Source organism: Gopherus flavomarginatus, chromosome 1, assembly GCF_025201925.1.
Source record: "Gopherus flavomarginatus isolate rGopFla2 chromosome 1, rGopFla2.mat.asm, whole genome shotgun sequence".
NCBI classification, from domain to species: Eukaryota; Metazoa; Chordata; order Testudines; family Testudinidae; genus Gopherus; species Gopherus flavomarginatus.
Genome location: NC_066617.1, coordinates 995,733 through 1,019,775, shown reverse-complemented (window position 1 = coordinate 1,019,775; position 24,043 = coordinate 995,733). Strand labels below are relative to the sequence as shown.

The following is a 24,043-nucleotide window of genomic DNA, read 5'->3' as shown; positions in this document are numbered from 1 at the left end:
ACTCTGGCAAGTCAAGGGTAAAAGAATAATTACGCAGGCCATAAAAGAATTTGAAGAGCAACTAGCAAAAGACACAAACTAACAGGAAATTTTTTTTTAAGTACATCAGAAGAAGGAAGCTGCCAAACAAGCAGTGGGGCCGCCACTGGATGCTAATGGACCACTCAAGGAAGACAAGTGCATTCCAGAGAGATTAAAAAAATTCACTGCAGAGGATGTGAGGGAGATTCCCACATCTGAGCCATTCTTCTTAGGTGATAAATCTGAGGAAAAAGAACAGGAGTATTTGTGGCACCTTAGACACTAACACATTAATTTCAGCATGAGATTTCATGAGCTACAGCTCACTTCTTCGGATGCACAGACTGGAACAAACAGACAGGAGATATTTATACATAGAGAACATGAAAAGGTGGAAGTACGCATACCAACAGGAAGAGTCTAATCAATTGAGGTGAGCTATCATCAGCAGGAGAAAAAAAAAACTTTTGAACTGATAATTAAGATGACCCATAGAAGGTGTGAGGAGAACTTAACATAGGGAAATAGATTCAATTAGTGTAATGATCCAACCATTCCCAGTCTCTGTTTAAACCTAAGTTAATTGTATCTAATTTTCATATTAATTCAAGTTCAGCACTCTCTCTTTGGAGTCTGTTTTTGAAGTATTATTGCTGCAAAATTGCCACCTTCAAGTCTGTCACTGAGTGGTTAAAGAGGCTGAAGTGTTCTCCCACTGTTTGTTGAATGTTATGATTCCTGATGTCAGATTTGTGTCCATTTATTCTTTAGCGTAGAGACTGTCCGGTTTGGCCAATGTATATGGCAGAGGGGCATTGCTGGCACATGATGGCATATATCACATTGGTAGATGTGCAGGTGAGTGAGCCCTTGATGGTGTGGCTGATGTGATTAGGTCCTATGATGGTGTCACTTGAATAGATATGTGGACAGAGCTGGCATCAGGCTTTGTTGCAAGGACAGGTTCCTGGGTTAGTGTTTATGTTGTATGGTGTGCGGTTGCTGGTGAGTATTTGCTTCAGGTTGGGAGGCTGTCTATAAGCGAGGACTGGCCTGTCTCCTAGAATCTGTGAGAGTGAGGGATCATCTTTAAGGATAGGTTGTAGATCTTTGATGATGTGCTGGAGAGGTTTTATTTGGGGGCTGTAGGTGATGGCATTCTGTTATTTTCTTTGTTGGCCCTGTCCTGTAGTAGGTGGCTTCTGGGTACTCTTCTGGCTCTGTCAATCTGTTTTTTCACTTCAGCAGGTGGGTATTGTAGTTTTAAGAATGCTTGATAGAGATCTTGTAGGTGTTTATCTCTGTCTGAGGGATTGGAGCAAATGCAGTTGTATCTTAGAGCTTGGCTGTAGACAATGGATCGTGTGGTGTGTCCTGGATGGAAGCTGGAGGCATGTAGATAAGTATAGCGATCAGTGGGTTTCCGGTATAGGGTGGTGTTTATGTGATCATCGCTTATTAGCACAGTAGTGTCTAGGAAATGGACTGCTTGTGTGGATTGGTCTAGGCTGAGGTTGATGGTGGGATGGAAATTGTTAAAATTATGGTGGAATTCCTCGAGGGCTTCTTTTCCATGAGTCCAGATGATGAAGATGTCATCAATGTAGCACAAGTAGAGTAGGGGCATTAGGGGACGAGACCTAAGGAAGAGTTTTTCTAAGTCAGCCATAAAGATGTTGGCATACTGTGGGGCCATGCGGGTACCCATAGCAGTGCCACTGACTTGAAGGTATATATTGTCCCCAAATGTGAAATAGTTGGGGGTGAGGACAAAGTCACAAAGTTCAGCCACCAGGTTAGCTGTGATATTATCAGGGATACTATTCCTGATGGCATGTAGTCCATCTTTGTGTGGAATGTTGGTGTAGAGAACTTCCACGTCCATAGTGGCCAGTATGGTATTTTCTGGAAGATCACCGATGGATTGTAGTTTCCTCAGGAAGTCAGTGGTGTCTCGAAGGTAGCTGGGAGTGTTGGTAGCATAGGGCCTGACGAGAGAGTCCACATAACCAGACAATCCTGCTGTTAAGGTGCCAATGCCTGAGATGATGGGGCGTCCAGGATTTCCAGGTTTATGGATCTTGAATAGCAAATAGAATACACCTGGTCAGGGTTCTAGGCATGTGTCTGTATAGATCTGTTCCTGTGCTTTCTCAGGGAGTTTTCTGAGCAGATGGTGTAGTTTCTTTTGGTACACCTCAGTGGGATCAGAGGGTGATGGCCTGTAGAATGTGGAGTTAGAGAGCTGCCTAGCAGCCTCTTGTTCATATTCCGACGTATTCGTGATGACGACAGCACCTCCTTTGTCAGCCTGTTTGATTGTGATGTCAGAGTTGTTCTTGAGGCTGTTGATGGTATTGTGTTCGGCACGGCTGAGGTTATGGGGCAAGTGATACCATGCAGAACACAATGCCATCAACAGCCTCAAGAACAACTCTGACATCACAATCAAAAAGGCCGACAAAGGAGACGACTAAGGGATGATATGATAGAGGGCTATAAAATCACGAATGGTGTGGAGAGAGTGAATAAAGAAGTGTTATTTACTCCTCCTCATAACACATGAACCTAGGGTCACCCACTGAAAGTAATAAAAAGGAGGTTTAAAATAAACATAAGGAAGTACTTCTTCACACAATGCACAGTCAACCTGTGGAACCCATTGACAGGGGATGTTGTGAAGGTCAAAAGTACAAGTGGGTTAAAAAAAGAACTAGATAAGTTCATGGAGGATAGGTCCATCAGTGGCTATTAGCCAAGATGGTCAGGGATGCAACCGCATGTCCTGGGTGTCCCTAAAATTGCTAGAAACTGGGACTGAACAAGAGAGGATGGATCATTTGATAAAGTGCCTTGCTCTGTTCACTCTTTCTGAAGAACCTGGCACTGGCCACTGTCAGAGACAGGATACTGGACTAGATGGACCACTGGTCTGACCCAAAATGGCCATTATTACTTTACATAATACTGTTTCTTAGCACCTTTAAGATGCTAGTTTAATGGTTTAGAAACAGTTAACAGGAATACACAAGCCACTGGAGTGTGGGATATTCTGATGTGGACTTCTCTCACTTTCTCCTATTGTCGGTGTTCCACTCTATATAAATAATTAAATGGAGTGGGCCAGAGATAGCAAGGAAGAGTGAAGCTCTGGTCTGGTGATTAGGGCACTCAACCTGAGAGGTAGGAGAAACCCATTTTCAAGTCCCTTTACTGCAGAGGGCAAAACTGACCTAGGAGCTCCCACATCCTGGCTGAGTTCCCTAACCACTGGGCAAAGGATGACAGGGGAGGCCACCCAACCCCATTTTGTTAGGAGATAGGTGTGCATCCACCACTGTCCTTACGAGACATGGCACAGATGCCTGACTCCAGCTGTGGATTCCAAGCAGAGATAGTCACCTAAGACCCAGTGAGGGATGAGTGTTGGGACACATCTTCTCATCAGCATCTGCTGTTGGCTAGCCTAGGTGACTCCTGCATAGTGTGCTGGCTTTTGTGGATCCCATACTCAGGAGCCTCTCTCTCCCTCTGCATTGTACAGGGATCCCAGGTGCTTAACCCAGGGTTTGTGACCTCCACTGGGAGGCTAAGCGCCTGAAACTTAGGTGTTACAATTCCTAAATCCCTTTGTAGACCTGGACCTAAGGGTCCCCTTAATATCTAAAGTGTGAAATCTGATCTCCTCTGGGAGTGGGTGACATTTGGGGAAGATAATAGGCAAATTAATAGTCTGATGTACGTAATGGATGAGGACATAATACCACCTTAATCTAATGGATGTCTGTATAGGGCAGGTCAACCACTAGTGCCTAGAACTTGCCTTAGCCCAGGGGTTCCAATTTTCAGGGACAGTAACAGAAAGAACACTTCCCCAGAGTCTTCAGCAGGGAGTTCATTAGTTTGGTTAATAGGAAAGCACCTGCTCATCCTCAAGTGGGAAACATCAGATAGTCTCTTTTGAGACATCTTGACAGTGGTCTGTACAGATTCAGAGGTTCCCTGTGTTGAAGCATGATATGTAGCCCTGGAGGGCAGATGACCTTCAAGACAGTTGAGTGAGAGAGAGCACAGTAATTAGTCAAAAAGGTTTGGAACAGGTCTTTACAGAAGTGGTATATATCAGCGGTTCTTGAACTGGAGTCTGGGGACCCCTGGGGGTCCACAAGGGCACTCTGGGGGTCCATGAGTCATGTCTGGCTCCAGAGGATCAGCAAGTCATGTCCAGGGCCGCTGGCCCTGCTGATCAATTTCTCCCCCTCCCTCCCAGTTTCTCCTGCATGCCACGGAATAGCTGTTCAGAGGCATTCAGGAGGCACTGGAAGGGAAGGGGAAGAGCAGGGACAGGGCGAGCTCAGGGGAGAGGGCAGGAAAAGGAGGGGTAGGGGTGGAGCAGGAGCGGGAAGAGGTGGGGCTGGGGTGTGGCCTTGGGGGAAGGGGTGGAGTGGGGTGGGGCCTGGGGCTGAGCGGGGGTTGAGCATCCCTGAGGAAAATTAGAAGCCGGCTTGGGAGTCTGCGAAAAATTTTAAATCAAAATGGGGATCCTCGGGTTGCTAAAGTTTGAGAACCGCTGGTATATATCCTATGCTGCCCCTATAGAAAGTCTTCTATTTGGCTACGTACAGTTCTCCAGTTGAAAGGTTCTAACTCTGCAACAGTAACAAGAGGAACTCTTATGAGAAAATTTGATCTCCCAAGATCATTAGCATACAAGATCATGGGCATATGAACCAAGCCTCTAACAGCAGAGACCTCAAATCTGACTGACGTGTTTCTCCTCGGTGTTGAGACAGAAGGTTCAGAAGAGACAAGGAGAGAAAGGTGACTCCACTGCTAGGTACAGATGCCCCAAGTACTAAAAATATCTTGCTCCATTTGGGGCAACAGCAGAATGTGAGCCTTGTTCTATTAGATTTCTTGATCACACGGGGAGTCACTGAGTCTGGAGAACCATACAGATATTTGCTGCAGTCCAGTAAGAAGGCATCTGTTAGGCAACCAGATCTTCACCCTACCTGGGGCAACCCTGAAAGCACTCGGTGGTCTCCAGAGCAGGATCTCTTTGTAGAGGTGCCCATCCATGGAAAGAGGAAAAATCTTTTGGAATTCTCAGCCCATGGAGAACAGCTTCCATAAGGATAAAGGAGAATAAATGGGCTGCAAAGGGGCCAAGATGGGCAGGCTCAATGACCCAGGATATTTCTCCTGAATCTATGCTTAAAAAAAAAATTATGTTTTCAGCCCTTATGGTTGTGAAAATAACCTGGAAAGTGTCAAACAAATGCAGTGTTTTCCCCTAATCTATAGCCACCCTGAAATAGAAGCCCCCAGAGCAGAGCCTCCCCCCTCATCCCAATGGATCATTATCTCTGAAGCAGGGGTAGGCAACCTATGGCACGTGTGCCGAAGGCAGCACTCAAGCTGATTTTCAGTGGCACTCACACTGCCCAGGTCCTGGCCACTGGTCCGGGGGACTCCGCATTTTAATTTAATTTTAAATAAAGCTTCTTAAACATTTTAAAAACCTTACTTTATATACAACAATAGTTTAGTTATATATTACAGACTTATAGAAAGAGACCTTCTAAAATTGTTAAAATGTATTACTGGCACGCGAAACCTTAAATTAGAGTGAATAAATGAAGACTCGGCACAGCACTTCTGAAAGGTTGCCGACCCCTGCTCTAAAGCCTAATAGCATCAACACTAATAATCAAAAAGCAGAGAGATGATCAGATTATAATGATTTGCACAGCCTGATACTGACCTCACATTTTGGTGCCATGAATATGTTCTGTCTGGCTGTGAACACAACCTGAAACAGTATCACCAGCATGGGGAGGGACAGCTCAGTGGTTTGAGCATTGGCCTGCTAAACCCAGGGTTGTGAGTTCAATCCTTGAAGGGGCCACTTAGGGAGCTGGGGTAAAATCAGTACTTGATCCTGCTAATGAAGGCAGGGGGCTGGACTCAATGACCTGTCAAAGTCCCTTCCAGTTCTAGGAGATTGGTATATCTCCAATGATTACTTACACTTCTACTTTTCTAAATTGCCAGCAGGAGCCTAACAGCCAAAAGGGGAGGAGCAGAGCATAAGGGACAGCCAGGCCTTGGAAGCCCAGCAGAGTACTTGGTTGTATCTGGATCTCACTGCAGGAGAGCTAAGACCCAAGGACACTGCAAAGCAAGCATTCTGAACATCTGTACGGTCTGCAGTGAGCTCACTCTCTCTCTTGAGAGAGAGAGGACAGAACATGGTTTGTGGGTGGAGCCTGGACGAGTACTGCTCTGTTTTCCCCCACAATTCAGGTAGTGATGTCCCACGAAAATGTTCAAGGACATGATGATACCAGACACCTCTGTGTTCTTGGGGAAGCAGGGTGCAGTATCCAGCCTGACTCATGAAAGACTCCTCCCCTCACCCCCCAGCCTCTGCTTAAACCAAAACCCATCAGAGAAAAGAACTTGCAGAGAGCAGTGATGGGCATTGGGAGACACACCTAGACCCCTCATGACAAAGGTGACAAGATTAAGACATCCCCATTAGCATACAGAATGGAGAGCAGAGATAACTCCCCTCGCCTCATCTGCATGAAAGATGGGACAGGAAGACATCTCAATTTGCATACAGAATGGAGAACCAAGAACCACACTGAATTCTCGGACCAGAAAAAGCAGGGAAACACTGCATCATGGGAATCTCTGCTCCAGATGCTAATGAACCTAGGTCTGCACACACCCAGCTCAGCAATTATCAGACCAATTCTAGTAATGAATCCTTAATTGATATTCAAATATTGAAGCCGCCTAGTTGCATTGTGAGCTCCCTGGAAGAAAACACCACCCATAGCCAAGAGTGATCAGCTCCTTTTGCCTAGTCTAAAGAAAACCCTTGAGTTATCAGCCTTACCTATAAACAAATCTATTGGTCTCCCTTGAACAACTGTATTTTCTCTACAAAAATCCCCACTCACCCTCCAGTGAGGGTTCTGATGCTCAGATCCAAACTCTGCATCAGCTCCACTAGGACTCCATACTGTCCTGACTGATCGTGCTGGGGACTCTACCTGCCTCCTGCCCTCAGGACCCTCCACTACCAGCATCATCTGGGAATCCCGACCAGTCCAAGCTTCAGGGGGTGGTGAGATCCCCTTCTCTCTCTCTCTCTCTCTCTCTCTTTTCATTTTTCCTTTCTACCTTAGGTATTAACCTGTAATAATGTATGTTATGTTGGTTTAGCCTCCTTGTGTAGCTATCACCTGTATTCAATAAATAACTTGTATGGTTAAGCTGGTTGCTTCTCTCTCTCTGGCTGAACCTCACTCTTTTGTGTTTTTAGCTCCCCCTATTCACTCTGCAGCAACGCTTCTTTTACCTATGCTAGAGATCCCTGCAGCGCCCAAAATAGTGTGGGGTTTGCTCATCAGGTAGGTTACTGCCAGCACAATTGTATTGTGAGAGAGGGGATAGGGATGTGCTGAATCTGGGACACATGAGGGTAACAGCTTGAAAGTGCTGCTTGACCCAGTCCGTGGAGCCCAGGGGCATAAGAAGAGTCATCGTGAAAGTGCTGCTTCGTCCAGCCCAGTGAGTCCAGGGACATAGAAGGGGTCAGCTTGACAGTGCTGATTGACCTGGTCCGCTCAGACTTGCTCTGTTAATGTAGGTGTGTGTGTGTGTGTGCTCATCCGGTTCTTGGGCTGGAGAAACCCAGCCCTAGGGAACCTAGGCCCTGCAGGATAGCTCCATTGGGAGGGGACTGGTAGAAGGGAGAAGCAGGGCTCCATACGAACACACAAGTGACACAAGCAGTACACTGACAGAATTACAGAATCCACTTCCCCAGAAAAGTAACCCAAATAAATGAGCATATCCCAAGGTAATGGGCAAATCTGGTACCAATGGGAGTTTAAACATCATTTGAGAGGCTTGTACCAAAGTCCCTGATACTGAAGGTGGATGCCAGGAAGGCCAAGCTTGATGCATAGGGTACGAAGTGTCCTTGGGGGAGCTGCAGACTCCATCCTGGATAGCAGTGAGGCTGACTCCAAAAACCTCCTGTCCTAGATCCACAAGTTCTGTGCTGTGCCCTGGCTTTTAAATGCTCCCTTGGAGGTACCTATTATTGCATCAGACCCCAAGGGATCCCACTCTTCTTTACGGACAGCCACACAGCCCAGCCAGTCCATCTGAGCCAGACTCCAGCTCCGAGGCTTTCACCTTCTTCATGGATCAGTGCACCTCAGCAAGTGTTTGCAGTGATGTCATACAGCCTTTTCAAAGCACAATAAGGTTTATTAGCCAACAGGAAAGGACAGTTACCTGTTCCGTAGCTGGCGTTCTTCAAGATGTGTTGCTCACGTCTATTTCAGAGTAGGTGTGCGTGCTCGCCACGTGCACCGGTGCAGGAAGTTTTTCCCTTAGCAATACCCGTAGTGGGGGAGCACCGCTGTGAGCCCTAGAGTGGCACCTCTATATCGCACTATAAGGGGAGCTGCGCGCTCCCCACACCCTCCGTTCCCTCTTGCCAGACAACTCTGACAGAGGGGAAGGAGAGCAGGATGTGGAATACACCTGAGCAACACATCTCGAAGAACGCCAGATGAAACGTGGCCAGGCTGGGATGGAGGACGCATCCCCCCTCCTGGGAGAGGAGATCTGGCCGACATGGCAGCCTGCGCGGGGGGGCTGCAAGAAGCTGCCGGAGGGTTCCATACCAGTATTGCTGGGCCCAATCCAGGGCTATGAGGATAACCCTCGACTTGTCTGCCTTCACGTTCTGTAAGACCTTGCAGAAATGGCAGAAAGGCATAGAACAGGCATAGAACAGGTGGACTGACCACAGAATCAGGAAAGCGTCCGAGATCGCCTCCCTGCCCACCCTGGAGACGATTCTGGGCGGTAGTAAAGAGATCTACCTGGGGAGCTCCCCACTCTCAGAAGAGCTGCCGGGTGACCTCCCAGTGCAGTGACCACTCGTATTGGTGGGAGAAAACCCTGCTGAGGTGATCGGCTCACGTATTGTGAGTGCCGGGTAGGTGAAAAGCCCTCAGAGAGAGATCGTGGGCTATGCAGAATCCCCATAGGTCCAGGGCTTCCTGGCACAACGCCGAGGAGCGTGTGCCCTCTTGCCTGTTGATGTAATACATCGTGGCCATATTGTTCGTGAGGATGCTGACATCTTTTCCCGTAGGTGTGGGCTGAAAGCTATGCACGCCAGGCGTACTGCCCTGAGTTCCCTGACGTTTATGTGCAGGGACAATTCCGAGGTCGACTATCTGCCCTGGGTTTGGAAGCTCCTCGTATGGGCTCCCCACCCCAGGTCCGAGGCATCCGACACCAGATCTAGTGAGGGAGGAGTCTCTTGGAAGGGAATCCCTTGTAACATGTTGCTCGGGAGGGACCACCATTGCAGGTCGGCTACTACGTTGGGAGGTAACGTGACCACCTTGTCCAGGTCGTCCCTGGCCTGGGAATATTAGGAGGCCAGCCAGAGTTGGAGGGACCTCATTCTGAGTCTGGCATGTCACACCACGGAGGTGCATGCTGCCATGTGGCCTAATATTTGAAGGCACACCCTTGCCGTCATCACGGGGAAGGCCCTGACTGAAGCTATGAGACTTTTGAGTGTCTCCAACCTGTCCCAGGGGAAAGAGGCCGTGGTCACCACTGAGTTTAATAGCGTCCCTATGAAGTGTATATGCTGAACCGGCACTAACGTGGACTTGTCCTCTTTCACTACTAGGCCTAGACTCTCGCAAGTGGCCTGCAGAAATTCCATCTGGGCTTGCACCTGGGACCGGGACTTGCCCTTGAGCAGCCAGTCATCCAGGTAGGGAAAAAATTGCAGCCTGTTCCTCCTGAGGTGGGCTGCCAATACCGCCATGCATTTGGTAAAAACCCTGGGGGCCGTGGAGAGGCCATAGGGAAGGACCGTAAACTGGTAATGGTCCTGTCCTACCCAGAAGTGGAGGAAGCGCCTGTGACCCTCGAAAATATGGATGTGGATATACGCATCCTGGAGGTCCAGGGCTGAGAACCAATCCCCTGGGTCTAGGGACGGGATAATAGAGGCTAGGGAAACCATATGGAACTTGTAATGGACCATAAATTGGTTGAGATTCCGCAGGTCGAGGATGGGCCTGAGTCTGCCTTTTGCCTTTGGAATCAGGAAATACTGGGAGCAAAACCCTCTGCCCTGGAATTCCCGAGGTACCTTCTCCACCACGCCCAGTGTTAGGAGGTGTGTCACCTCCTGGTTTAGAAGGAGTGCGTGCTCCAGATCCCTGGGGACCTCCAGAGGTAGGGGGTGGTGGAGGGGGTGAAACGAATAGCAATATGTAGCCCTTGGAAATGGTGCTGAGGACCCACTGGTCCAACATTATACGAGACCATTGCACTTGGAAAGCAGATAAACGGTTGCAGAACACAAACTTTATTAACTGGGCGGTTTCCCTGGCAATGGGCCCAGTGACCCGCCGCAAAGAGTCAAAAACACCTCTTCCCCTACCAGGACGCGGGGCCGAGCGGGACTGGCGCTGGGACCTGCATCTCTGCTCCCTCGGCCTCTTAGGTAGGGGCTCATATCTGTCTCTAGCTGGAGGGGCCAAGGTCTGTGGCCTGGGTTTGTCCTTCACTGGTGGGACATATAGGCCCAGAGTTTGCAGGGTGGTGCAGGAGTCTTTCATCCCATGCAGACAGATGTCTGTTTGATCCGCAAACAGGACCTTCCCGTCGAAGGCCAGGTCCTGCATGAGGGACTGGGACTCCGCGGACAGCCCCGACAGCAAGAGCCACAACGCCCTGTGCATGGTAATGGCCAAGGCTATCGAACAGGCCGCTGTTTCCGCCGTGTCCAAAACCGCTTGAAGAGGTGCTTTCACCGCTGCCGCTCCTTTGTTGACCAAGGCTCTGAACTCCTTCTTGTCTCTTTCCTGGAGAAGGGGTTAAAACTTTGGCAGGGACCCCCACAAATTAAAATCATACTGGCTCAGTAGGGCTTGGTGATTTGTCACCCTGAGCTGGAAGCTCGCCCCTGAATTAACCTTCCTGCTGAAGGTATCCGGTCTCCTGGCGTCTTTATCCTTGGGGGTGGGCGCAGGTTGGCCATGCCTCTCCCGGTGGTTTACAGACTCCACCACCAGAGAGCTGGGTGCTGGGTGAGAGGACAAGTATTCGTGCCCCTTTGCTGGCACAAAATACTCTCTCTCTGCCTTTTTAGAAATAGGTCTCAAGGAGGCCAGGGTTCACCAAAGCGAAGTCGATATGTTGGCCACCCCCTACTGGAGAGATAAGGCCACACGGCCCAGTGCCGAGAAGGACAACACGTTGAACAAGGTATCTGACAGCTCCTCCATCTCCTCAGCCTGAAGACAGAGATTCGAGGCCACTTGCTTAAGGAGCTCTTGGTGAGCCTTGAAATCTTCCTGTAGGGCCGGTGGTGGCGCCACTATGGATTCCTCTAGTGCTTGTGAGGGGACTGGTTCTGCCCCCAGGGCGTCAGGCAGTACCGGTGGTTCAACCCCCAAGTCCAAGCCCAAGTGCGGTGCTGCTGGTTCAGTACCGGTTGACTTTTCCCAGTGCCGAGGCAGGGACGTAGAGTGTATCTGTGATGCCCCGGCTACTGAATGGGGCCTTGCTGGTGCAGGGAGTTGGGGCCATGGTGCCCACTGATACCACTGCCCCTGCTAAGGCGCCCCTTGCCACTGACCCATTTGGGGACCAAGCAGAGCTGCTTGATCCCAGGGGGCAACGCGGCCCAGGGATGGGTGGCTGGGTGCCTAAGTCGAAGTCGCTGAGTAATGCATGGTGCTGTACGAGCATTGGGAGCATCTACGGCCGTGTCAGTGCCGACCTCAAAATTTAGATCTCAGCAACGAAGACGTGTACTTCTAGATTCCCCCCGGCGATCATGTCTATGATGCCTGGGTGCTGATGATGCTCGAGGGGCATTCCTAGCATGACGTCTGTCAGAGAGAACACTCGAATCTGAGTGTTGGTGCCGACGGCATTGAGACCTGCTCCTATAGCTTCGGTGGGAAGACGAGTGTTGACGCGTCTTGTCTCGGTGCCTGTGACTTCTGTGGGCAGTGGAGGACCCTCAAGACTCCCACTCAGGCGAATCGGCCAACAGAATGGAAGTCTGGTGCAGGCTCCAGGACAGCCGCACAGAATGGGTAGGTATCTCATCCTTGGAGCGGGGGCTATGCCGGACCAGGGAGGGTTGATGAAATCCCAGCAGTGGCTTCCCTTGGGATCAGGGGCCCGTGTCAGGTGACGCACCTGGCACTGGAAGGGTGAGGATGTCACGTGCTGCCTGTGCTGCCTCTGGTGTCAACAGCATTCTCACCACAGGAGAGGCACGCGCGGACGGAACCGGCCTACTCCACTCAGTGTGAGTTGGAGGTCTGGCTCCTGAGGGGGATCATGGGCTGCCCAACTCGGGTCCAGCCTCACCTCTGTCCTCTCGGCACTGCTGAGTATTCCCTTGCTTCTTTGCAGGGGAGCGGTGCCGACTGGTGGATGGAGCCTCGCTTCACACTGATGATGCGGTGCCCGGAGCCGAGTCGGATCAGCTGGCCAGGGCTGGGGCCAATGCCAACTCCATTAGCAGGGCTGGAGTCAAATATTTCTTTCACTCTTCGTTTGAGGTTTGAACGATCTGCAGATTTTGCAACGCTCACTTACGTGAGTCTCGCCCAGACAGCGAAGGCACTGAGAGTGTGGATCGCTTTGGGCATAGAAGTGCGACAGGAGTCGCATGACTTGAGGCCTGGGGCATGGGGCATGCCCCGAGTCAGGCAACTAACTACAAAAAACGATCTACGAAGAAGAGTTGTACTACTAAGACTAGAAGCGCTACAGCAGAGCTGGAGCACGAGGTTCCAGCTACCTTCACTGGCGGCAAGAAGGAACTGAGGGTGGGGGGGAGCGCACAGCCCTCTTTATGGCACGATATAGAGGTGCCACTCTAGGGGTCGCAGCAATGCTCTCCCACTACGGGTACTGCTAAGGGAAAAGCTTCTGGCACCAGTGCATGTGGCGAGCACGCACACCTATAGTGGAATACACCTGAGCAATCACTCAAAGAAGAACACAGCGTCAGGACGTGCTGAGATTACCATCTCTCACAGGCCCACAGCATCAGGGCCATGCCCCCAGATTTACAACAGTCTCTAGGGGGAACCCTTCAATGTGACAGACCCCCTAGGAGTCTCACTCTTCGTCCAGGATAAATCACACAACTTCATTGCCTCCTGTCCTGACACAGGACCTCTGGGCCTGCAGACCCCTGTGTCATACCATGAGCTCCATTCAGCGAGTCCTAACGAGACAGACCCTGATGGAGACTTGGCCACTCTTCAGGGATTAATGCACTTTTTCAGGCACTTGCAGTGACACTCAAACAGTGTGGTCAAAACAGTCAGGTTTATTAGTTCACTGGCCCACAGCACAGGACGTTCTTTGGGTAGCCTAGAGAACTGTAGGTTAAAGCATGGCTAATTCTGGTCATCCAGAGCCCAGCTAAGCTGTAGTGACCCTCAGTGTCCAAGTTCTGTACATCTCCCTCTGTCTGATCTCTTTGGTCAGACACCAGGTGAGAGCACCTACTCCTTCCAGCAGCCAACTCTGATCCCCCAACTCTTGCCTTTCCAGTCCTTTGTTCTCCAGCCAATGAATGTTGCTCACCCTCTTTCCTCAGGGATATTGGTTGCTAGGTGTCAATGTCCTGGTGACTGGATTTGCCATTGTTTTCTTAGATGCTCCACTGATATGAAGACTAATACCCAGATAGCTGGGTGACACCCACTTTGCCTGCTCTGAAAGCAAACTGTCCTTTCCTACCCACTGGGATGGAGCAATGCAACATATAGCAGGAACTGAGGCATAAACAGGACCCAGACGAATTTTATGAAATATTCCCATTTCGTCACACCATCAAGAAATAAAGGTTAGGACACAGTCCATACTGGCTAAAGCAGGGTTCCCTTGAGCCATATTGCTGTAGGAATCATCTTGGTTTCTTTTCTCTGTGTCTGTCCCTTTGTCTGTCAATCCCAGGTGAGAGTTTCCTGTATTTTCACCTCTGACACCTCTCGGTCCATTGTCCTCCTTCTGCAGAGTTCTGCTGAGTCCACGTTTTCCACTTGGCAGAGCTTCCCAGTGTTAGGTGTCAGTTCTTCAGTTGCTGGGGTTTCTGTTGTCATTCCGGATTCTCCATTGATATGGGCGGGTTCTAGCCAGCCCTGAACAACCCATTCATGCCGCCCCAGACAGTTACATGACCACAAACACCTCTTGTCTCCTGCTCTGCCCCACAAGCATTTTAACCCTTCTGCACCCACTAAGTACAACACCAGTTGAGGTAAGTCACTGCCATGCAAATCATTCCTAAAAATATTACAGAAAACTCTCACTTCGCCACACCACCTGATGCAGATCTTTGGTTCCAAAGGAACCTTCAGCCCTACCTTAGAAGGGGAGTGACCAAGGATGGGATTCTCTCTGATGGAATAAAGAGGGCCTAGGGAAAGGTGCAGTGGATATAATCCTCTCTTGCTATCTCTGTGATGTTGCACTCCATATGCTTTATGAAAATATGCTTATGAATGTGAATATGATATAATTGGAATATGCTTTATGCAAAAGGTCCCTTGTAAGGTATCATTACAACGTTTATAATCGACTGAGTGTGTTCATCCTATTGGTTTGCATGTATTATTTCTATGTCTGAAGTTAGGAAAGTAAGATATAAACTTGTTTCACTGATATAAACATATTAAGTGGAGGCCATTAAGGTTGCTCCAGAAACAATCAGTTGTAAACGGCCTTAGTTACTTGAAAGCCTCCCTGCCTACGTGTGGGCCAGTCCATGGGGAATAGAGACTAGGGGTTTTACAGTGACATGTGACCATGTCACCTGATAACGAAATCTATCTTAAACCTGGTACTTTTCCACTTAGAAGGAGAGATGGGGACCCAGCGAGACAAAGCTATAAAAGGGGGTGAAACAGGAAAAAAGGGGCTGCCAGTCATGAGAAAACCCCTGCTTACCACCGGTGACAGGGCAAGGCCAGATGGCTCTAGGAAAGTAGTGAGAAACAGGTATGTTAACCCCAGGCTAAACAAATCCCTGTTACCATGGTAACCAAACAGCAGTTGCTCCAGGTTAATCAAGACACCTGAAACCAATCAGGGGCTGGCTGAAACTAGTTAAAAGCCTCCCAGTTAGCTGGCTGGGTGTGCATGGCAGGAGCTGTGAGAAGTTGTGCTGTTGGAGAGACTGAGCTGTACACACCATATCAGGCATAAGGAAGGAGGCCCTGAGGTAAGGGTGAAGTGTAGCTTGAGGAAGTGGGGGCTGCCGTGGGGAAGTAACCTGGGAATTGTACGTGTCCTGTTTCTAAATACTGCTATTACTATTAGGGTCCCTGGGCTGGAGCCTGGAGTAGAGGGTGGGCCTGGGCTCCCCCCTTTGCCCCCCTGGTTAATCACTGAGACTGGGAGACAAGAGATTGTGAAAGGGAGGATAGTTTCTCCTCACCTCCCTTGCTGGCTTATGATGAAAATGGCTCAGTAGGCTGTGACCCCTGCCTCTAGAGCAAGAAGGGCTACATGGAGGGTCACAGTGAGCCTCTGAGGCTAGTGAAATCCACCAGGAAATGTGGGACCCATGGAGACAAGGACAGATTTGTCACACATGTGAGATGTCTGTGAGACGTCTCCTGGAACTAACAAGGACTACACCAGGGGAGAGGATTGGGCCCAGACTAGGAAGGAGTCTAGTCTGTAAAAGAAGCTTATTGGAACATCTTTGAGGGTGAGATATTGCCTGTAATCAGTTTCTTACTGTAATCAGTTTCTTAAAGTATTAGGCTTAGACTTGCATGTTTTTGTTTTATTTTGCTTGGTAACTTACTTTTTTCTGTCTGTTATTACTTGAAACAACTTAAACAAAAGACTTATTAATAAACCCAGAGTAAATGATTAATTCCTAGGGGAGCAAACAGCTATGCATATCTCTCTATCAGTGTTATAGAGGGTGAACAATTTATGAATTTACCCTGCATAAGCTTTATACAGAGTACAATGGATTTATCTGGGGTTCAGGTTCCCAGAAAGGCTGAATATTGGGTGTTGGGAAAGTCCCTGTTAACTGAGAAGCCCTTGGGCTGAATGAATCTGTTTCAATGAACTGCAGAGAGGTGTGGAGATGGATGGCAGGAGAGAGATCACTTGATCATTGCCTGTTAGGTTCACTCCCTCTGGGGCACCTGGCATTGGTCCCTGTTGGCAGACAGGATGCTGGGCTGTATGGACCCTTGGTCTGACCCAATATGGCTGTTCTTGTGTGTGGCCTAGCCTCTGGGTCTGTGCTGGAGCTGACTGGATTGTCTAACTCAGCATGACAGGAGTGGATGAGTGCCTGTCCTAGCAGAAGGGTTTTTCTCAGTGGTATCCCAGCTCATCAAGCGACAGTCTTGAGGGGAGTCTCTCTGACCAAATCAGTTAAAATCACTAGCCAGCATCTGCACACTAAACCTAAAACCAAAAAGAGACCAATGCAGTGCAGCACCCAGGGAGTGGAAATGCCTCTGGCAGAGAACAGGAAGAACCAAGATGCCTCAAGGCCTAAGGCCATTGCTATGGCAGGGTAATGATTAAGTGAGAAGTACCAAGATAATCCTGGCAAGTGACCCGCCTCCATACACTGCAGAGGACAGTGAAAACTCCCAAGGTCACTGTCAGTTGGACCTGGGGGAAAATTCCTTTCTAACTGCAAATATGACAATCAGTTACACCCCAAGCTTGCGAACAAGAATCGGCCAGCCAAGCTCCTGAGAGCCCTGGCTCACCTTGCCCATTGTCCCATCTCCAGCCATGGCCCATCCTGATGCTTCAGAGGAAGGAGATGATAAAAACCCAGCACACACTGGGGTGGGGGAAATCCCTTCCTGACCCCTTCAGGTGGCTGGCCGATACACTGGAGCTTGAGCCTTTAGGAACGTAAGACATAAACTGGGAGTGAGTTCTAGGGCTGCTGACTCCTGCCCCCTACCGGCCTCCCCCACAGCTGTCACTTAGGCTGCAAACACTTGGGCCAAGAATTGTCTCCAGTGCTGCGCTCTGTACAACAGTGAGCACATTGCTCCTATAACTATTAGAGTAATACCAGCAATGTAGTAACTATAGGCCAGAGTCCTTCCCTGGGCGGATCTCTTCCATCGCTCATCTCTGATCTGACCTAGACAGTTCATCCTACTGAAGTGTGGTGTTTCACTCCATATCCTTCATGCTTATGATAGGAATGCAACATAACTGAGATACTTTATGCAAGATGGCTCATGTGAGATTGTTGGAAAGGGTATGATTTACTGAATGTGATTGTCCAGTCTGTATGCCTGTATCTGAAGTTAGGAATATTGACTATGTATCTGTATTTCAACTATACTATTTTGGGTGACACCCACTGCTAACACTTCAGGTACAACAATGGAAAAGCCAGACAGGGTGGATGGCCCATCAGTGAGGACAATGGACTATGAAAAGCTTGGCCTTCCTGCGGACACTCCATACTGCCACTTACTCATGGATGCTGTGATACTACTGAGTCAGGTGGTCTTGTCATCTGAGATTAAACATTACCTGGGACTTCTTGTAACTTTCCACTGGAAGGGAAGCGGGGATCAAGTTTGGGAAACAAAGGATTCCCGCCTTATGTAAATCTTCTTAAAGGGTGGGGAGGAAGGCAAATGGGACTCCTCCTCTCCATGGCATGTCTGCCCAAGAAGAGAGACTGCTAAAGCCACCTTAAGGGAAGGCAAGGGGGGAGTCCAGACTGAGACAGGGGTCCAGTCTGAAAAGGAATATAACTGGAACTCTGAACCACAGAAACTTTGCAACCTGCCTTACATAACATTAGGGTGAGAATTAACATTTTGTAACCTGTTTCAGAGTGGCAGCCGTGTTAGTCTGTATCATCAAAAAGAACAGGAGTACTTGTGGCACTTTAGAGACTAATGCATTTATTTGAGCATAAGTGTGTTTTTTTTTCTTGCTAATAGCCCATCTTAATTGATAACTCTTCTTGTTGTTAGTATGGCAACACATTATTTTTTCATGTCCTGTGTGTATATATATCTTCCTACTGTATTTTCCACTGCAAGCATCCAATTAAGTGGGTTTTAGCCCACAAGAGCTTGTGCTCAAATTTGTTACTCTCCAAGGTGCCACAAGTACTCCTGTTTTATCAATAGCTGTGGCTGTGAAATCCTCATTTTTTTGTATTGCTTTATTTTTATGGTCCCTAACTCTAACCCTCCTTTGATCTGATGGAAAAGCCAGGTTGCACCAGTGCCAAATACAGAGATAAGATAACCTCCCCTTACACCTATTTGAGATGCCCCTGTTTATACATCCAAGGATCACAGTAGCCCCTTTTAATGCTCAGCTGATTATCCACCATGATCCCCAAGCCCTTTTTAGAATCCCCGCTTCCCAGAACAGTCACACATCTCATAAGTACAGCCTACATGCTTTGTACAACCAAACATTTGGGCTATTAAAATGCATATTGTTTGCTTGTATTTAGTTTACCAAACGATCCAGATCATTTTGTATCAGTGATCTGCCCTATTCATTAGTTACTATTTTCCCAATCTTTGTGTCACTTGCAAATTTTATCAGGGATGATTTTACATTTTCTTCAAGGTCACTGATAAAAATTTTATGTAGCGTAGGGACAAAAACTAATCCCAGCAGGGACCCACCAGAATCACCCCTGTTCAATGACAATTCCCTGAAGGCCTATGTTGGCCAGCTTTTAATCCACTTAATGTGTCACATTAGTTTTGTATTCTAGTTTTTTAATCAAAATGTCATGCAGTACTAAGCCAAATGCCTCACAAAAGTCTAAGTATACTGCATCAACACTTCGGCCTTTATCAACCACACCTGTCAGCTCATCAAAACAAAGGTATCAAATTAGCTTAACAAGATCTATTTGCCATAAGCCCCTGTTCATTGGGATTAATTACCCTCTTTTAATTTTTTTTAATAACAGAGTCCTATATCAACTGGTTTATTACATTCCCCAGAATCAGTGTCAGACTGAGAGGTCTACAACTACCTGGGCCATCCCATTTGCCCTTTTTAAATATTGTGACAACATTTGCTTCCAGTCCTCTGGAACTTTCCCAGGGCTCCAAGAATTATTGAAAATCAACATTAATGGTCACAGAGTGCCTCAGCAGCTCTTTAAAACTCTTGGGTGCAGATTATCTGGACTGGGTGATTTTAGAATGTCTAACTACAGTAGCTTCTGTTTAACATGCTCCTACGTTTGCAGTCAGCTGACTCTCCGCCTGAGAGAGGTCTCTTGCCCTGGACCCCTCTGGAACCCCCACTCCCGGTTAAGCTCACTGTTCTCCATGGGAGCTGAGCTCACTCCCAGGGTCCTTTCTGAGTTCAATTACCTCCAGTCCCTGTTGCTGCTCCATCAGTGCCCTGTAGCTGGACCTGAGGAGGGCGGTAGTGTCTACCTGCCCTAACCAGGGGTGGCAGAGGAAGAGAAGACTGGACTCAAGTTGGGCTCCCCTGGCTCCTGGGCTCCCTAGCAGTTCTTAGCAGCTTCTCCTCTAGGGCAAACTCCTCCCCCTGCTCTGCAGCCACCTTAACTTTGTCAGCTCCCCTTCTCCAGGCAGAGCATGCTCTGCAGGTGTGCTGACTGGCACTCTGTATGCTTGCTGTCAGTGGAATGGGGGCATCCCATCACATACCTGTGCCCCTCAAGTACAGAAAGGTTTCCTGCCTGAGCATTTCTTCATTCCCTATCTCCCGAGAAAAGAAAATCTGCATTTGTATGCTCCTTCCTGGCTCAGTGCCACACCCAGAAATTACACGGCTGGTGTAGCAGCCTCCATAAACAGGATGCAGGGCAGCTCCCTCTGGAGGCATGCCAGCGTGCCACCTTTGGAGTGCCACCACCAAAAGGGAGTCCGGGCTGTAACCCTGCCCACGCTCCTCCCTGAGGCCCCCACCCACTAGTCCTCATCTCCTGAGGCCTTGCCCATGCTGCTCCTCTTCCTGCCCCGTCTCTTCCCCCAAGAACCTACTGCTCAGGGCGGAGACCGGAGCATATAGGCATGAGTGGCTGCTGGGTAGCGCCTTGAGGGAGGGGGCGAAGAGGCCTGAGCAGCGGCAACCTTAGGGGAGAAGAAGTGCGAGTGGGGCAGGGCCTTGGGGGATGGGACAAGGAGGGGCGAGCTGGGGGGATGAGCCTTGGGTTGTCGTCATGCTGCTTTTGGATAAAGCTTCCCCTTTATAGGATGGTCTCGAGGTCCATGGCCAGCGTCAGCCGTCCCTGGTCTCCAGGACATCTCCTCCAGGGGGTATTTGGAGACCCCAGACTGGGCCTGTCCCAGGGCTCAATGCTGGCTTGGGTCAGTTTGTAAACAATGTACTGAAAGGTTGGCCAATCCTGTCCTATAATCAACAGGTATTCTAATTTGTCTGCTAATGCTATTGTCATTGAATCAGTGTGGCCCTGCTGTTAGTTCCTGTCATTTACTGGGATAGGGCTTTACAGATCCATGTATGCACTGCAGGTAAATTCTTCCCTCTGGTCCGATCGTGCACCCACTAGGGAAGCTTGCATTAGTGTTTGTCTATGCCCCCATCCACGAGCCCCATTATATCTTTCTCTTGGTCCTAGACCCAGATTATCAATGGCAGGGGGGCGGGGGGGGGAGTCCCACATAAGAACGGCCATACTAGGTCAGGCCAAAGGTCCATCTAGCCCAGTATCCAGTCTTCTGACACTGGTCAATGCCAGGTGCTCCAGAGGGAGTGAACCTAACAGGTAATGATCAAGTGATCTCTCTCCTGCCATTCACCTCCACCTTCTGACACACAGAGTCTAGGGACACCATTCCTTACCCATCCTGGCTAACAGCCATTAAGGGACTTACCCACCATGAGTTTGTCCAGTTCTCTTTTAAACACTGTTATAGTCCTAGCCTTCACAACCTCCTCAGGCAAGGAGTTCCACAAGTTGACTGTGCACTGTGTGAAGAAGAACGTCCTTTGATTTGTTTTAAACCTGCTGCCCATTAATTTCATTTGGTGACCCTTCGTTCTTGTATTATGGGAACAATTCAATAACTTTTCCTTATTCACTTTCTCCACATCACTCATGATTTTATATACCTCTATCATATCCCACCTTAGTCTCCTCTTTTCCAAACTGAAAAGTCCTAGCCTCTTTAATCTTTCCTCATATGGGACCCTCTCCAAACCCCTACTCATTTTAGTTGCCCTTCTCTGAACCTTTTCTAGTGCCAGTATATATTTTTTGAGATGAGAAGACCACATCTATATGCAGTATTCAAGATGTGGACGTACCATGGATTTATATAAGGGCAATAAGATATTCTCTGTCTTATTCTCTATCCCTGTTTTAATGATTCCTAACGTCCTGTTTGCTTTTTTGACCGCCGCTGCACACTGCGTGGACTTCTTCAGAGAACTATCCACGGTGACTCCAAGATCTTTTTCCTGGTGCGTTGTAACTACATTAGCCTCCATCATATTGTATGTATAGTTGGGGTTATTTTTCTAATGTGCATTACTTTACATTTATCCAGATTAAATTTCATTTGTCATTTTGTTGCCCAATCACTTAGTTTTGTGAGACCTTTTTGAACAAAGGCATCTTACCGCTTCAGAGATCTTACCAAATTGGGAGAAAGTGACAGACAAGCCACAATTTCTGCAGCAAGGAAGTTGGTAGCAGTGCTGGATGACCAGAAAGGGAAAGAAGCCCCTCAGAGACGTGACTTGCTTGCGCCTCAATCTAGCCATTAACAAGGGCAAGTCACTGGCCAAGCTCCCACCGCATGAGGACAGTTCCAACAAGCGTGTCAAAAGACCATGTTGAAAAACACAGATCTGGATGTCTTTGCACATAGTGAACCCAATATTGGACCACCACTGCAACCTTGATTTACCACTTTGTGTATGCTTCAAGGGCCCAATGCTGTCTGAGTTATTCATGCATGTACCAGAAGGGGTCACTGGTATCTGTAGTCGAAACAATCTTCCCTGCACAGAACTGTGTCCATGCCGAGCCAGTGAAGGCTGTGATGGGGGGGGAGGGATAGCTCAGTGGTTTGAGCATTGGCCTGCTAAACCCACAGTTGTGAGCTCAGTTCTTGAGGGGGCCACTTAAGGATCTGCAGCAAAAATTAGTACTTGGTCCTGCTAGTGAAACAGGGGGCTGGACTCAATGACCTTTCAAGGTCCCTACCACCTTTATAAGATAGGTCTATCTCCATATATTATTATCAGCTATGCTCTGTCAACAGACATCAGAATGATGATAATGATTATCTATCTAGACTAGAAATGTCACCAGCACTATTATACTTCAATGATACCTGAACACATTGATTATGAGATTTTGTTTTACCCTTTAGATTATTGTTGCAAAGCTTTCAGGTCTCAAAGACATCTAATTGTATGTCTTAATATAATACATAGTGCCATTAAACTAACAGAAACCATAGCAAATATTTCAAAGTGGTCATTCTAATATGTTGACGGTGTCATTGTTAATCCTCATTTCTATGGTAACGGCACCACTTGACAGTTCCATGGCATACCTCCTCTTAAAGAAGACATCATAAGCTTTCAAATGATTTATGAGGCCTGTGTGTGTGTGTAGAGAGGGTAATTAAGTCAACCACATTAGTGTTGTCTACTGCTTGTCTACTGGAAGTGTCTCCGTCTTCCCACTCCAGCACTGCGGGGTTGAAGTAAGTGCAAACATTTGGGCACCATTAGATCTCTCAGCTGAGAGGAGGGTCACATGGGGCCAGTCTGCTTCTCCAGCTCCATCACATCAGGCTGTGAGGCTGACGCCCCTTGCACAGGCTGGGGTGTGAACCATGCAGGAAGCACAATGTTGACAAAACTTTGTTTCATTGGGGAAATGCTCTCTGTGAAACTCATTTATTGGGCCCTGCAATACAGACTCTCTCTCTCTCTCTCTCTCTCTCTCTCTCTCTGGCAACATGATGGGGTTTAGCTCATCCCACTTCACTCTGCTCTTCACAGCATCGGCAGAAACGTCTGCTACTGACACGAAGGCACTTTGGAGGCTGTTCTTCCTCCCCACAATCTCTAGGTAACGTTTCTATCTGGCTGTCAGACCACTATGGTATATTAGCTGAGGATTGTGACAGGCTGTCAATGTTGCCTAGTGCACCCCCTGTGCCCAGTGACTTTGGAGCTGGATAAGAAACTAGAACTAGCTCACTTGGCTTTTAACACATGAGGAGTAACTATGTCTCTGAACAAAGACAGAGTCGAGAGGAGGGAGGAATGCAGATGAGAGAGTGAAAACACCCTCCAGAGCGACTGATCCTAACAGCACCCCAGTGCAAGAAGGCGAGCGACTGGTATCCAGTAGGAGTTTCAGCTGCCTCATCAGTTGAACATAACAGCTTGTGACATTCATGAGTTGGGGTATCTAAGAGGTGTCATGTAAGAGATCAATAGAAAGCTAACAACACTGATCAGTAATATTATTTTGTGATGTACGTATGGAGGGCAAATTCAAACTTACAACCACATTGGGAATGATGTTCCCAAAATGCCTCTGTCAGGTAAGGCTGAAATTACTCCATCCTAGAGAAAGAAATATGGGATTTTCCGGGTACGTTAAGAGAAAATGGGAATGCAAACAACCTAGAAGTACACAGGACCATCAAGATAGCAGAGGAAGGAGACTGCAGGCACAGATCAATTTGCAGTTCAGCAAACACCAGCGGAGGAAGTAAACAGCATGAAACTTCCTTTAGCAGGAGACTCCACGTCTCCTTCTTCACAGCTTGACTGAACTTTACTGAGAGGTGTAACCATCTGAAGAATCCATTTAAAAGATTCACTGAAGAGAGGGGCAACGCCCCGCCCCTGGTATCTTTCACTTGAGATGATAAAGAAACCGAGCACTCTGGACTTT

General features: G+C 48.3%; 1 protein-coding gene and 1 long non-coding RNA gene across 2 annotated transcripts in view; one reads left to right on the top strand and one right to left on the bottom strand.

Moving 5' to 3' along the window:
* SHANK3 (SH3 and multiple ankyrin repeat domains 3) overlaps positions 1-24,043 on the bottom strand; it is a 673,138-nt gene that overhangs the window by 326,410 nt on the left and 322,685 nt on the right. Inside the window, exon 13 of the mRNA XM_050953559.1 lies at positions 19,598-19,617. Coding sequence (XP_050809516.1) covers positions 19,598-19,617 — 20 coding nt within the window. The remainder of the gene's footprint in view (positions 1-19,597; positions 19,618-24,043) is intronic.
* Positions 1-24,043, top strand: part of LOC127051377 (uncharacterized) — a 105,767-nt gene that overhangs the window by 56,915 nt on the left and 24,809 nt on the right. The window lies entirely within an intron of this gene.